General features: G+C 46.3%; 1 protein-coding gene across 1 annotated transcript; it reads left to right on the forward strand.

Annotated features, from left to right (window-relative positions):
* Nucleotides 1-2,031: 2,031 nt before the first annotated feature.
* Leprot lies at nt 2,032-14,634 on the forward strand. Its single transcript, XM_028870231.2, has 5 exons — nt 2,032-2,151; nt 7,431-7,506; nt 11,128-11,314; nt 12,928-13,089; nt 14,042-14,634. The coding sequence occupies exons 1-4, from the start codon at nt 2,136-2,138 to the stop codon at nt 13,042-13,044; spliced, it is 396 nt and encodes a 131-aa protein (XP_028726064.1). The 5' UTR covers nt 2,032-2,135; the 3' UTR covers nt 13,045-13,089; nt 14,042-14,634.
* Nucleotides 14,635-14,870: the final 236 nt, after the last annotated feature.

A 14,870-nucleotide genomic window follows, 5' to 3' on the forward strand; every position in this document is an offset into this window, starting at 1 on the left:
GCTCTTCTTGTGGAAATGTGGAATGGGTGAGTACAGTGGTTATTCAGTGTAATATCTGGCAAAAGATTAGCCTGATTTCTCAGGTGATGGTCAAACCCTCTGGCAAGGTAACCTTTTTTTAACGTACTCAGTGAACTGAAAGGGCAGTGGTGTGACAGAAAGCAGCTGGAGATGCACTCACTGTCTCGGACTCATCCTGGTCCCAAACATGACCCTGGGGCCAACAACTAACTTTCTCTCTCTTCTCTCTCTCTCTCTCTCTCTCTCTCTCTCTCTCTCTCTCTCTCTCTCTCTCTCTCTCTCTCTCCCTCCCTCCCTCCCTCCCTCCCTTCCTTCCTTTCTGCTCCTCCTCTTCTTTCTCCTTCTTCTTACCATTTTTCAGTATTTTTTTGCCAAACCTTGGGCATACACACTACACTGCCTCTGATATCAGTTTCTCTCAAATCATGGGATTAGATGAAGGCTGACAAGGAAGACTTTGGCAAACGCCCTCTGCATGGCCTCTCAGGGACAAACTGAATGGTTGAGAATGTAAGGAGAATGTATCCTAATCATTTAAAGTGGGAAAATATCCTAGCTCCTCACTAAAGTAGCTCAGTGGTTAGTTATAATGGAGGAATTAAAAAAAGGCTCGATGGAGCAATTTCCTGAGTGCTTTTACAGGTACTACAATGCCCTCTTTTCATCAGGTGTATCGTCCACGACGCTGGCCAGACGCCTGACACTGCAGATAGTACCAGACCCTCTGTACACTGTTTATCCTACACACACTTACGATGAATGGCTTACCTTGTAATGGTTACAATATGATTAACAGCATAAATTGTAAAAAATCGTTATATTGTAATCAGTTACGCAAATGTTGTCTTTCCCCAAAATGTGTTTCTTCGAGATTGTTATCTTCTTAACCTTATCTAAGGAGCTGTTTGGCACAGTTCCTTTCCTTTCTGAATCCCTTTCTGTAGAGGGCTCCGACTGGATGGTTTCTAAGATGAAGATTCAGGATGGAGGTTAAAAAAAAATGGCTCTGGGGGAGCGAAAATTGGCCTTAGTTACCAGCAGATCCACGTGGCAAATAAATAAATAAATAAATAAATAAATAAATAAATAAATAAATAAATAAATAAATAAAATAAAATAGCTCTTTATTTAAGGACTCAGCAGAACTTCGGACCCAAAGAGTCTGTATAGTACTTATCGCTACGAATAAACAAGAATGAAGGAGACAGACGGACACACATCTAGTTTACACAAAATGTTAATGTAGCTAGCTACAAAGTATCTAGAATATCCTGAGGTAGCATCTGAGACCGAAGCCACGACCGTGAGGGAGGTTTGGTCCCCAGACTGAGGGGCGTGGCTGGGACGTCTCAGGATTTCTAGGATCCCTGAAGTTAAAATTAAGGGGTTATTCTGTACAGGTAGTGAAAGTAGGGGGGGCGCCGAGACTAGGAGCAGAGTTCTGTGCTAGGGGCTTGGAGACTTCGTGAACGAAGTTTTGAGTGGCAGTAATTAGGACCAGTAGAGTCCGGGCGGAGTCTGAGTGGCGGAGGCGCGAACAACCCAGCGGAGGCGGGGTTCTGCCAGACCGAGCAGGATCGGCGCAGTAGGGGCGGGGCTCTGAGAGCTGGGGGCGGAGTTATAAGTCCGCCAAGCGTGGAGAGACGCCTGGGGCGGGTCTCCATGGGCGGGATCAGCAACAGGAAGTGTTGTGTGCCTGTAGGCAAGGATCCGGCCGAATTGGGCGTGAGGTTATGAGTGGCAGAAGCCAAAACCAGTAGGAATCGAGTTCTGCGTGGTGGGGCGGGCTCTGTCCTCTGGGGGCGGGGCTCCGCGAGCCGAGGGTGGAGCCCCAGGGTTCAGGGGCGGGACCTATTTGGAGGGGTGGGCTCAGGACTCGAGGGCGGGGCTTCGCGAACGGGATGGGAGGGGGACGGAGGTGGAGCCTAAACCAACAGGAGGCGGGTCCTGTGCAAGGGGGCGGGGCCACGTTGGCTGAGGGCGGGGATAATGCCATCAAGGGCGGACCCTGCGAGTCGGGGCGGGTCCCGGATTCGCACGCCAGCCCTTGCTAGTCTGGGTCGGGGCGGCTTTTGGAGGAAGCCGGAAGCAGCGACGGCCTCAGCTCCAGAGACATGGCGGGCGTTAAAGGTATACCGCGACCCCCGCCCGCGGCTGGTGGTTGGGGTCGCTCCGGCTCCTAGCTGTGCGGCTCCCAGCTTGCTGAGCGTGCGGGCTCTTGCAGACCCCGGCCTCCCGGGTGCGCTGCAGCGGTGTTTCGCGGACCCTGTAAATGCTCGTGCCCACGCCCGCCAGACCCCTGGCGAGGCTTACCCCTGTGGGCTGTGCATTCCCCCTGTCGCCTCCTGGGCGTCTCAGTTCCCCGAGGGTCACACCAGGGTCCCACATCCTCACCTTCCTGCTCCTCCGCAGTTTCCTGTGGCTTACAGAGGAGCCTTTGTCTCCAGGCTGGGTGTTGGAAACTTGGTTCTGTTGTTCCTTATGATTTTCTAGATGGGCAGAATCAATTCCGGGCGTGTGGCAGTGAAAAGTAACCAGAAACACTCTGTTCGTCGCAGCCTGGGGGCTGTGATTAGGTGGGATTTTAACAAGACTTTGAGTGTTTTCTTTAACTCGACTGTGAACAGACAAAGCAGTGGGTGTGCTGATCTCTATGAATGAAGAGCAATGGGGGTCTGAGTGGGCACGTAGTTATTGGAAGGCTTCCTGATTGGATTTCTGATCATGTGCACAAAATAGACTAACTTGTCTCTGTTGGACTTCCTTTCCTTAAAAACTGTCCACCAAGACCTTCCCACTTACCAACATGTGTACAGATAGGCACAGTGTATATGCATGTGTACTTGTGGGTGCACTATGAATGTGTCTGTGTGAGTAGCTGTAACAGAGATACCTTACCATTTCTGGAGGACTTTCCTGTTCCGTATCAGCTGAGTAAACGTGGTTTACTTGGGCAGTGTCCACCGTATAATATATCCATTTGAAAGCGGTGCAGAAAACAGGGGAAATGGTGTCTAACCACTACAGAGTGTTTGGTCATGGCCACAAAGTAACAAAATAGTAACAGTAGTTTATGTGTGAACGTGCTAGAAACCATGTAGTGAAAAGGAACTCAGGCTATGAAGTGGATAAGAACTAAGCAAAGTAAAAAATTTTTAGGGTAATTCAGCTGTTACTGAGAACTATATTGGAGACCGAGGATAAACGATAAATGAGAAATTTTTACTGACTTGATGGCTGCAGATAATTATATTGCTGTGTAAGTAAATGAGGTGTGCTCAGAGACAGTTGGGAGCATAGAGATAATATGTTGGGGTGAATCATGTCCCTCCAAAGATATGTTCAAGTTGTAACTCCCTAGTGGCAAATAAGGGTGTGACCTTATTTGCAAACAGCAGATGTTAATCAGCCGAAGGTAGTACTTACTGCCTTGCACGAAGTCCTTCAGATAGCAGAGAAATTTGTGCATGAAGACATAGGGAAAGCACCACATAAGGACAGAAGTGGCTTAGTACAGTGGTCCTCAACCTGCCTAACGCTGGGAGGGCCCTTTAACACAGTTCCTCATGGTGTGGTGACCCTCAACCGGAAAATTATTGTCATTACTAATTCATAACTATAATGTTGCCATTGTTATGAACTGTAATGTAAATATCTGTGCTTTCTGATGATCTCAGGTGACCCCTGTGAAAAGCGTCCTTTCACCTCCCAAGGGGGTCACGACCCACAGTTTGAGAACCACTGGCTTAATAGGCAAGGCACTTACTGCCAAACCTTAAGACCTGAGTTTGATCCCTGGGACCTACATGGGGAAACTGGAGAGAACCAGCTCTTACTTCCACACATGTACATGTACTATGGCACACTCCCATATATCGGTAGATAAACCTAAGTAAATAATTTTAAATTGTAATGGTATAGCTGCAAGCCAGAAGTACTGGCACTGGGTGTTAGGCAAGGAAGCTTGCTCCTTATAGACTTCAGAAAGAGAATGGCCCTGCCGACACCTTGATTCCAGAACTAAGAGAATTATTTTCTCTGGTTCTCAGTCACCCAGTTTGTGGTTCTCCGTTGTGAAGCCAGCGTGGATGACCACTCCTCGATGGGGGCAGGTGACAGAAGAGGAAATACTTCAGCTGAACTTATAGGGCCCCGCAAGGGTGGGGTTGAGACCAGAATATATTCCAGCTGGGCAGAACAGCATCCGACTAGGGCAGAGGCCGTGAAAGAACACATCTTCTTTTCTTGTTCTCAGGGACTTGGAGGGGGTGGAGATGTTCGGAGTGAGACTGTAGTGAGCCTCTAGTGATAGAGCAGCTTGCGGGCTGTGACCAGAGATGCAGAGGGCAACACACAGGCAGCTGATCATCTGTATGGAGGAAGGCTAGGGAGAGGCTCAGTCGGCAGCAGGAGGAGAGCATAAGGACTGCTCTTACACAGTAGCAAAGAGTTCAAGAGAAGACGGCCGTTTTGAGTGAGGTCTGGTAAAATGAGTTACTTTGATGAGCTGTAGAGGACAGCTCTGGTTTCAGCCCTCTAAAACGGGTCTTCAGGGTAAGATGAAGCATGCGTTTAAAAGGGTGGGGATGGAATAGGAATGGAAGGTCATTTTACATGTTGGATTTGAGGTCCTTCTTGGCTTTGGCTCTACGGGCACAGTCATCTAGATGAGAAATAGAGTTCTTAGAATCTGCTGTGGGATGGAGCCTTGGATATGGCTGGGCCCTTGTTCTGGGAGCTTGGGGTTGAACTGAGCTTTTCAGCAGTCAAGTGTGAAGTGAAAAGAGACGGACTTGAGTGGTTGGTTAGCTCCTGCTGAAATTTAAGAAATGGCAGCAAGCTGGCAAGCTGGCTCAGCAGAGGCTCGCTCTGCAAGCAGAGTGATCTCAGTTCAATCCCCGGGAACCCATGGGACGGTGGGAGGAGAGAACTGACTTCACAAGGTTGTCTTTACATGTGCTGCAGCACGTAGACCTGTCTTCCCCACCCCCCATCATTATTACACACAATTTAAAAAGAGAGGAAGTGGGCAGAGAGTGCAATTCCTGAATACACACACACATACAGGGCTTAAAGGCACTGAGCAGGAATATGGTTATGAACTTTGAGATGATTTTGGAACAGAAAGAAGAAGTAAGTCTGTGGTTCACATGCTGTAGGTTCCTGGAAGAGAACTTTGCAGGCAGTCTGTCACAGAGGAACAGTGCAAGGCTATGAGAAAAGGACCAGGCAACTTCTAAACTCACAGACATTTGTCCATTAAAAATACCATATTAGTAGAAAAAGATAGAAACTAAGATAGAAATTCCTTCCTCCTCCTCTGACATCTCTATTCATCCAGGGTTCCTGGAAAGCATAATGGTTTCTTTCTATTGAACACTCTCTCTAAATCTCTTAATAAAAGAAGGCAATAAAAAAAAAAAAACTTGATTAGGGGCTGAAGACGTGGCTCAGCGGTTTAGAACACTGACTATTCTTCCAGAAGACCAGGGTTCAATTCCCAGCACTCACATGGTGACTCACAACTGTCTGTAACCAAGGGACTAGACCCCCTTACACAGGCAGAACACCAATGCACATAAAAATAAATAAAAATAAAAATAAAAGTCTTCATTAGTCAGTGACTAATTATATTAGGGATTTTAAGAAGAAAATCTGGATGATGCAGTATCCTGTGCTTCTGATTTATTATTTTTTCAAATAGCTGGGTGAGTGGAGAGCTGCCATAGCCAGCATCAGTTGAGCCCCTTTTGTTGAGCACCATGTATAGATGATCCAATTTAATTTCCAAAAGCCCCATGAAATGGACCATCATTGCCATTTTACAGTTAAGAAACTAGGCTCAGAGAGGTCCAGCTGTCTAAGGTCGTGCAACCAGCTGGTTGCAGAATTGACATTAGTGACCGAGAGTTAACCTGATGTGCTGTCACAGGGCAAAGTGGAAAGGGCCGACATATTCTGATGTGAGTATCCAGTGCTTGTGGGGATTTATATGGTAGCCACTGTTGGGGATCGTTTCCTATGAAGGCATGTTGTGAGTTCCCCTCACTGGTGTTGACGATCTTGGCACATGTAGAGAGAACCCATGTGGTAGGCAGGGCCAAGTTGCTGGAGTGGCCAGAGAGCTTTCCACCTTTGGTTTTAAAGTGGTGGACAGAGGCCATTGCCATTCTCACTGTGGGCTCTGGGACCAAATGAACCACAAACTGGGTAGTTTAAATGACTTAATCCTGAGTATTGGAGGCCAGGAAGTCCAGGATCCAGGAGCAGACAGAGTGAAAAAGAGAAGTTTCTTTCTCTTGTGATAAGGACACTGGTCCTGTCAAAAGAACTCTACATTCATGCTCATGTCTCAATATATTGACTTCCTAAATGTATGGCTATGCGTGCCTATTATCACAGCTCTTGAGCTGTGGAGGCAGGAGGACCTCAAGTTGGAAGCCAGCTTGGACTACATTGTTTTAAAGAAAACAAACCCAAAGGCCTCACTTCTTAAGACCATCTCACCAGGAGTTATGATTTCAAGTATATGACTTTAAAAGGTACACAGATAATCAGTCACATAGTAGTTCTCAGTGGATAATCAGATGTAACATCAATTAATGACATTAGCAAATTGCTGCATTTGCTTAATTTTGTGACCTCTTGTAATGAGTATTTTTCTGTCTCACCAGCCAGCTCCTAAATAATGACATGGAGACTTCTTATTAATTATGAAAGCTTGGCCTATAGCTTAGGCTTGTTTCTAACTAGCTCTTATAACCTAAATTAACCCATTTATATATCTATGTTCTATCACATGGCATTACCCCTCTTCCATCTTGCACCTCTTGTTTCCTCTCCATGTCTCCAGGCATCTCCCATGTGCCTGGATTCCTCCTCCTCTTCCTTTCTCTCCCCAGAAATCCTGCCTGTACCTCTTGTCTAGCTATTGGTCATCCAGCTTTTTATTACCACAATCACAGCAATACTCCTTCACACAGGGTACAAATATCCCACAACAACCTCTCCTTAAGTTTCATCTTTAAAAGAATGTATGTGAGTGTGCACATACAGCACACCTGTGGAGGTTAGAAGATAGCCTGCAGGAGCTGGTTCTCTGCTTCCACAGTGTGGGTCCTGGAGATTGAACTCAGCTCATCAGGCTGGGCAGCAGGTGCCTTTATCTGCTGAGCCGACCTGTCAGCCATGTGTTACTGAGATATATTCAGATAGCATAAACTCAGCCTTTTTAAATGTAAAATTCTGTTGACTTTATCATATTCACAAGGTCGTGCTGCCTCCACTGCCGTCTATTCCCAGGACATTTGCCATCCCTTAGACAAAACTCTGCACCTATTATTGTTTGGACCCATCACCCCAAACAACCATCGATTAGAACCTTTAACATTCACGTGTGTTTTCCACAGCTCTCGTGGCACTATCCTTCAGCGGGGCTATTGGGCTGACTTTTCTCATGCTGGGATGTGCCTTGGAGGACTATGGGTAAGTTGTTTGAAAAAGGAATTACTGTGTGTGTGTGTGTGTGTGTGTGTGTGTGTGTGTGTGTGTGTGTGTACACGTACATGTGCGTGTATGCAGGTATTTGTGAAGGTGACATGTCTTCCAGTCTCTTCTCTACCTTATTTTCTCTTTTCCCACCTTATTTTTTTGAGACAGGATCTCTAAGTGAACCTGGAGCTTGCTCATTTGGTTAGACTGGCCAACAAGCTATGCAGATCCCTCTGTCCCCCCATCCCCACCCACCCCAAGTGCTGGGATTACAGGTGTACACTACTGCGTCAGGCTTTCTACGCGACTGCTAGGGATTGAACTCGGGTCTTTGTGTTTGTACAGCGCGCGCTTTACGTACTGAGCCATTCCCCAGCTCTCAAAGTCACTTCTCTGTTACGGTCACTGTCGGAGTCTGATCAGTGTGGCCCGTGCTGTGATGCACGAGTTGGTGAAGTCTGCTTTAGGAATTCAGCCCCTTCAGGGACCAGTGTATTTATGTAGAGAAAAACTCCTTTAACAACAAATGGATGTGTTAATTTAATAAACAGTTGTTAAGCTCTGAGCCTGAAGCAGCTGGGGTTGTGAGCATGCGTCCTGCCCACAGGAGCTTGCCATTGAAGTTGGAAGAGAGAGACAGACAATTAATCGAGGACACAAGAGCGTAGAGACTGTGGGAGCTCCGAGATCGGACCTGCGCATTTCTCCTGAGCCAAGACTTAGTGGATGAGCGAGACGAGACGTTCTCTGCATCACAGGCATAGGGAACAGTCAGTAGCCTTTGTGCTGCAACCCACTAAAGGAGGATTAACCCAGCAAGTAGAGCCAGTTCTTTGGGGACTTTGTATGCCCTGTGGAGGAGGTTAGATATGTGTCCAGACAACAGGAGCTGGGAAAACATATCATGAGAGGCTAGGTAGGAATGTGGTGACAGAGACTGTAATCCAGATGGATCCTAAGGGACCACTGTCGGAGATGTAGATGGGGCCTGGAGCCGAGGAAATGGCCTGTGTAGGTGACAGTAGGTTGTATTCACCTATATCAGGGCTCAGGCAAGTTCCTGCCAGCTTGAATGAGTGGTGAGTGGCTTCAATGCCTGACCTAAATGTGTGCGACTAAGACCAGCTGGAACTGGTTTTTGTGACCTCTGTCTTAGGTTTTCTATTGCTGGGATAAAATCCCATGACTAAAAGCAGCCTAGGGAGAAAGGCTTTATTTCAGCTTACAGTTGTAGTCCATCATGAAGGGAAGTCAGGGCAGGAACTCAAGGCAGGAACTGAAGCAGAGGCTGCAAGGAATGCTGCTTCCTGGCTTGCTCCTCATTGCTTGCTTTCTTACACACCTCAGGACCACTTGCTCAGGGTGGCACCCCACACACACAGTGGGCTGGACCTTCCACACCAATCATAAATCAAGAAAATGCCCCACAGGCTAGCCTGTAGGCCAGTCTTACGGAGGTATTTTCTCAAGTGAGGTTCCCTCTTCTCAAATGACTCTAGCTTGTGTCAAGTTGGCAAAAAACTAACCAGGGAAACATTGCTGAGTTCAAATGTACCATGGAGTTAGAAGTGATCACACACATTATTTAAACATGATGTAAGCACACACATTTGTTTGAGAGTTTTCACAGCTATTACTGTATTCTGGTTTAGGGATTTGTTGTTCCCCTTCCTGCCTGGGAAAACAAAGCCTGGCTGACTGTACAGTAGGAAACGGCAGACGTGGATGTGGCGCTCTGCTCTGACTCTTGGCCAAGGCACTGCCTGTCATTCCATGACTGATGGAATCCAGGTGTTTGAATTCTCTGTAAGGTACCATGTCTCCGTAAGATGAGAACAGCACACATTGCCGCCGCTGCCGCCACACAGAGACGCACTTGATGCCTTTGTGACAGTAACTTGGGACTTTCGTCTGCATCGGAGGTCGGCAAACTGGCCAGTGTAGCTGTTGCCCGCTGCGGTGGGTCAGACTTTGTTGGGACCACCGGCATCGCTTCTGCGTCACAGTGGCAGAGTGTAGAGAAGACAGAGACCTGAGGTGGCCTGGCCACTCGTGGATCTGTCTATGGTCTTTTACAGAAAAGAGTTGGCCAGTCTTTGGCCTTCCCATTTAGTAAACCACGTGATATTTAAATGTTAAATTTTGTATATGAAAAGACTTCTCTTGCCAGAGGCCTGCTCTGCGTGAGACAGTCTCTTCGAGTATGCCTCAGAAAACTGTCACAGTATTCCAGGGAGAGTGCAGGTGACAGTTAGGCCCCTCCTCTGTAGCTTGCTCCTCACTGTCTCTGTCCTGATATTACCTAGCAGCGCCTTGCAACAGTACTTTCTGGAATATATTCTAATAACCTCTGCAGTTTCAAATGAGGAGCCTGCATCCATTGTTTCCATCCCGAGTCTGCTTGCTGAAGGACACTCCCTTCTTGCTTCCTGGTTATCACCCCGACTTCCTACACCCTTCACCCCCAGGGGCGCTTGCTGTGTGGGTGGATCCGCATGATTACCGTTTGGTGATGGTGTGTGTTATTGTGCCGTGTGTTTATGATGATGACTGGCTGGTGTGTTTTTCTCTAATGGGTGTCTAACCGAAGGCGACCAGGATGGTAGATTATTTTGAAAGTATTTCTAGGGAAAACACAATTGTAAATGCAGTGGCTATTCTTAACCACTGCAAGTGGTTTTGCTCCTTCGTGTGAGATTATACTTGTAATCTACTGTAATAAAAGGTGGTGTTGGGTACATACAGTGAGCAAATGCACATTTTCATTCCTTCATCCCTAAAATCTTTTTTTTTTCCCCGCCCACCTACTTGACAAGTGTAAGTGGAACATCCCATTCAGGGCTCTGGAGATAAATGGAGATTGACTAAGACAAATCACATCTTTGTTCTAGTGAGCACAAAGATACCAAATGGTGCTGTGCAGAAAGCTAGAAAGGGGTATTGTAGGCAAGGGTCACTGGGGTCACCTTCAGGAAGGGGTCTCCAGCCTTGACTGCACTGCAGGTCAGAGCCCAAGGCAAGCTTGAGACCAGAGTGTGCCAGGAGCAGGGAGAAGGCTGCTGTGGCTTCGAGTTAAGAGAATGAGGGTGGGGTGGTCCAGATTGAATTGAAGAAATGGAAAACAGCGGATGTGGAACCTGATTTGTGTTTCATTTTAAATCATTGGAAGCTTTCATGCATGTATGCATGCATGTAAAAGATCTTCATGAAACTAGCGTGCGTAAGCCACTGTACTGTGTTCTGAAGGGAAAGCAGGTGGCTTTTTAAGATCCTGTCCTTGGAGGTGCTGATCATGGCCAGCTATACAGCTCAGTGGTAGAGTTCTTGCCAGCTTGTACAAAGTCCTGGGTTCAGTACTGCAAAAAAACTGCAGATCTGTAATATAGTACTCTATAGTTGTTTCTTGACATAATATAAACTGCATATGTACTAGAGAATAAGTAATGTTTTCCTAACTATATCTGTGCCTGGTAGAAATATTTTCATGATATAATAGTTATAGTTGATTAATGTTTTTACTTAAACATGTAAACTAATGATAATGAAACAATAATATGCCTTTGAGTTAAGATGTAACATTTCTTTTGGGTTTCATCTTGGTTCCACTGAGGACAGCGTTTACTGGCCCCTGTTCGTCTTGATTTTCTACGTCATCTCCCCCATCCCCTACTTCATTGCCAAAAGGGTCACATATGACTCCGATGCGACCAGCAGTGCCTGTCGGGAGCTGGCATATTTCTTCACTACTGGGATTGTTGTTTCTGCCTTTGGATTTCCTGTTATTCTTGCTCGCGTGGCTGTGGTGAGTTCTGTTTTCTATTGTTTCAGTCGGCTGTCAGGGTTTGTTTCAAAGGCCTGTATCTGAGACCTCAAGTTCATTTTCATTGCTTCAGCTTCCCGTGAAGCCAGCTGCGGCTGGCATTTCTCTCTCCTACTTGAGATTCATCAGTATCTTGCTCATATTTTCAGACTGCTTTCTTTGTTTCTCCTACAACTTTTAGTCAAATCGTATGACTTTTTGCTTTTTCCACATTAAGCCATTCTTTTCAATCACTCTTAGATTCCTGCCTCTTATACGACAGGGCAAACCATAGAGACGATAGAAAAGATGCTTCCCCAGTCAGAAAATGAAGGTCTTATCAAATTGGAACTAGGACTTACTTCTCAGTACTCTGGTAGATACTGAGCAATATCTAGTGAGTGACATCACCACAGCCATTGTAGGCTTTTTTTTTTTTTTTTTTTTTTTTTTGGCATGTAAACAAACATTGTAGGTATACTTTATTCAGTTTCTTGATGTTCTCTGACTCTCCTACTCTTTGTTTTTATTCTGCCAACCACATTGGCTATCAAACATGTGCACACATGTACAAATCTCGTTTATTTATTTAGCATTAAATACCAGGACTAAAAATCCCATACTGTCAGCACTCGAAGAACATGATGATGCCCCGATGAGGATATATGCTAAGGTGTACTATGTATGAGGAGGGACATTGGTAAGAACACCATAGGCGCACCGTGAAGAGAGCAATGCCAGCTGCTGGTTGATGTGAGCCTCTAAAGCCCAATAGGATTCTGATTAAAGTAGAGAAGGCTGTTGGAATGGCACCTAGGTATGAAAATGCACTGTGTGGAGAAAAGAAAAGTGCATTATGATGAAGCAAAAAGGAGGCACGAGAGGAAGGCCACTTGAGGCACCGAGAGGAAGGCCACAAATGTCCTTGAGGCCTACTGAGCCAGAGCCCCCCTAATGCCTCGCCAGCTCCAACTTTCCTAAAGCCATGAGGCTTTCTGAAGCTCTGAACACGAGGTGGCCGTGGCCTCCTTCTTCTGCCTTAAGTGTTGATATTTCTACTTTCTGCACTGTGCTTGTGTTTGGGGGAAGAAACTTTCAATGATATTTCTGTTGGTTCATTTGAAGCCAAAAGAAAAGAAACGCCCACTAGAGGGTACTCTCGTCCCAGCTGTGCCTCCAGGAAACCAGCTGCCCAGCTGGAATGCCCCTTTCGTTTAAGTGCAGATTATTGTTTAAAAGTATGCCTTGCCTAGAAAAGAAGCAAACAGATGCATAACTTTCCAGTCCCTGTTCTCTGTGAAAGAGGTTGATGCACGCAGAGCATTTGCGCCTAATGTTGACATGGGATCATCAGTAATCTTGCTTACATGTGTTTTGCCTGAGGCAGTCATTGTCAACTAAAAACAGGGACGATGTAAAGGATGATACTAGACTTAATTCACAAGCATCATGGCATCACTTAAACTAATGGCTGAGACGTTCACTGTCCTCCACCCATGACGTGACTCAGCCTTGTGGCAGCCGTGGTCATGTTTCAGTGGGGGTTTCTGGAGCAGAGAATAAGAGATTTACAGAGTACAATCTGAAGGTGACTTACCCCTTCTCTTGTGTTTCAGATCAAGTGGGGAGCCTGTGGCCTCGTGCTGGCCGGCAACGCTGTCATTTTCCTCACAATTCAAGGCTTTTTCCTCGTCTTTGGAAGAGGAGATGATTTCAGTTGGGAACAGTGGTAGCACTTGATCCTGATGGAAAGCAGCGAGTTTCTTAGAATTTGTACTGTACGTATATCTGTGCACATGTGGTGTTTTCTTATGGATTTTAATATGCTGAGTTTTTTATACCTTTATATCGTAATCATCTTAGGGAAGATGTTGTAAACAAAAGATGAGTTCTATTCCTGGCAGACAGGTCACTCCATCGACTCAGATTCTGCTTGGGATATACTTGGGTAATCAGAGACACTGGGACAGATCTGTGACAGCCCAGACAGAGTTGGCCTTCTCTCTGTACACTGCAGCTCCATTTCAGTGTGAGTGGCATCCACACTCTGCTGGGAGCTCACAGGGGATGTGGGCTCTGAAGCCCCATTAGACCTGGTGCGTCTGGTGACAGTCCACACTTGTCACATGCCTGTTGAAGTCTGAGAAGCTTGGTCGTAGAGGAATCAGCATCGTGCCTAGCTCACTGTCCTCCCCTGGGCACAACACTTAACCTCTCTGGGTGTTGCATGCTCATTACCTGCCCCATGTTAAGAATAAGTTCAGACTCCTGGTGTTTCTAAAATGTTTAAACTTATATTTGGGATGTTCCTCAAATTTGGGGGGAGGACCTGGGTAGGGTGTGGTGGCTCACACCTTTAATCCCAGTACTCAGGAGGCAGAAGCAGGTAGATCTCTGTGAGTTTGAGGCTAGCCTGGTCTACAAAGTAAGTTCCAGGATAGCCAAGGCTACACAGAGAAACCCTGTCTCGAAAAACCAAACCAAACCAAAAACTAAACAACAACAAATTGGGGGAACCTGTTCTAAGGAGGGAACAAATCAATCCTCACATCATTTAAAGGGCCATGGCTGTTTGCACAGAATAAGTTACAAAATAACCCAAAAGCCCTGCCTCTGCCTCCCCGCTCCCAGTGCGCCCCCCCTCCCAGGGTCCCTGCTTTAAGTGAAGGGGAAGACAGACAATTCTTTGAAATTTCCCTTTAAAACTTTGTGCTTCCTGCCCCTTTCCAGTGTCTCCCATCCCCCACTCTCCATCATTCCCGCTTGGCCGGCTGGTTCTGGCCTCCCCTGGAGGCGTATGAGCGTCAAGAGCAAGCAGAGGCCTATGGCTTCTTTGGATTTACATGTCGGTGCATTTTTCCCTCTTTGTGTGGAACTTGATGTCACCTCCACAGGAAACACGGGATCCACGTTGGTTCTTATAAACAGTTTTTCTAGCTCATCCTTTTTATCTGCGACCTGTCAGGAGAAGGAGGTGAAACCAGCCACCTCCTCAGGATGCCATCCGCGGTGTTTAAGCATTAATGTTAGTAACTGGTGAGTGTCCAGAGTGCTCGACCCTTGAGGCTTGTGGTCTGAGGAATCGGCACACCCAGCTCAGGCTGTTGTGACGCTGGGACCAGCAGATGGACAGACAGCGGACAGCGTGCAATGTTACTTTTTGGCCTTGTGCATGATATTATGTGTATTTCAATATGTACATATAGAATTGTTGTCATTTCTAGTATTTACATTAGAAGAATGATTTAGATACTTAATCATTTTAACCAGCATTTTTAATCATGACTCTTGCTATTGTAATAAATTTGACTTTAAACACTGAAGGAGAGTTGAATTTCATGTCTTTCGTCTCGTGTTACCTTGCTTAAAGGATGAGTGAGAATTTCTTGACACTGGAATGGGCAGTTTTGAGCAGTAATTTCTGTCTTAGAATGATAGCGGGGACTTCTGTGATACTGTTTCCCGTGTCTAGTGGACTGTAATAACTTTTCTTTCCCTCAGATGGCAATAGCCATCAATTTATCCTATGTTTTTCAGAGGTGTCTTGTACCACATCTCA

The sequence above is a fragment of the Peromyscus leucopus genome, chromosome 2 (genome assembly GCF_004664715.2).
Source record: "Peromyscus leucopus breed LL Stock chromosome 2, UCI_PerLeu_2.1, whole genome shotgun sequence".
Classification (NCBI taxonomy): Eukaryota; Metazoa; Chordata; class Mammalia; order Rodentia; family Cricetidae; genus Peromyscus; species Peromyscus leucopus.

Bases quoted from the DNA above. Each gene is read 5' to 3' on its own strand.
- Leprot (XM_028870231.2), top strand. The intron at 7,507-11,127 runs GTAAGTTGTTTG...CACTGAGGACAG, and splicing joins TGTGCCTTGGAGGACTATGG to CGTTTACTGGCCCCTGTTCG. The intron at 11,315-12,927 runs GTGAGTTCTGTT...CTTGTGTTTCAG, and splicing joins TTCTTGCTCGCGTGGCTGTG to ATCAAGTGGGGAGCCTGTGG.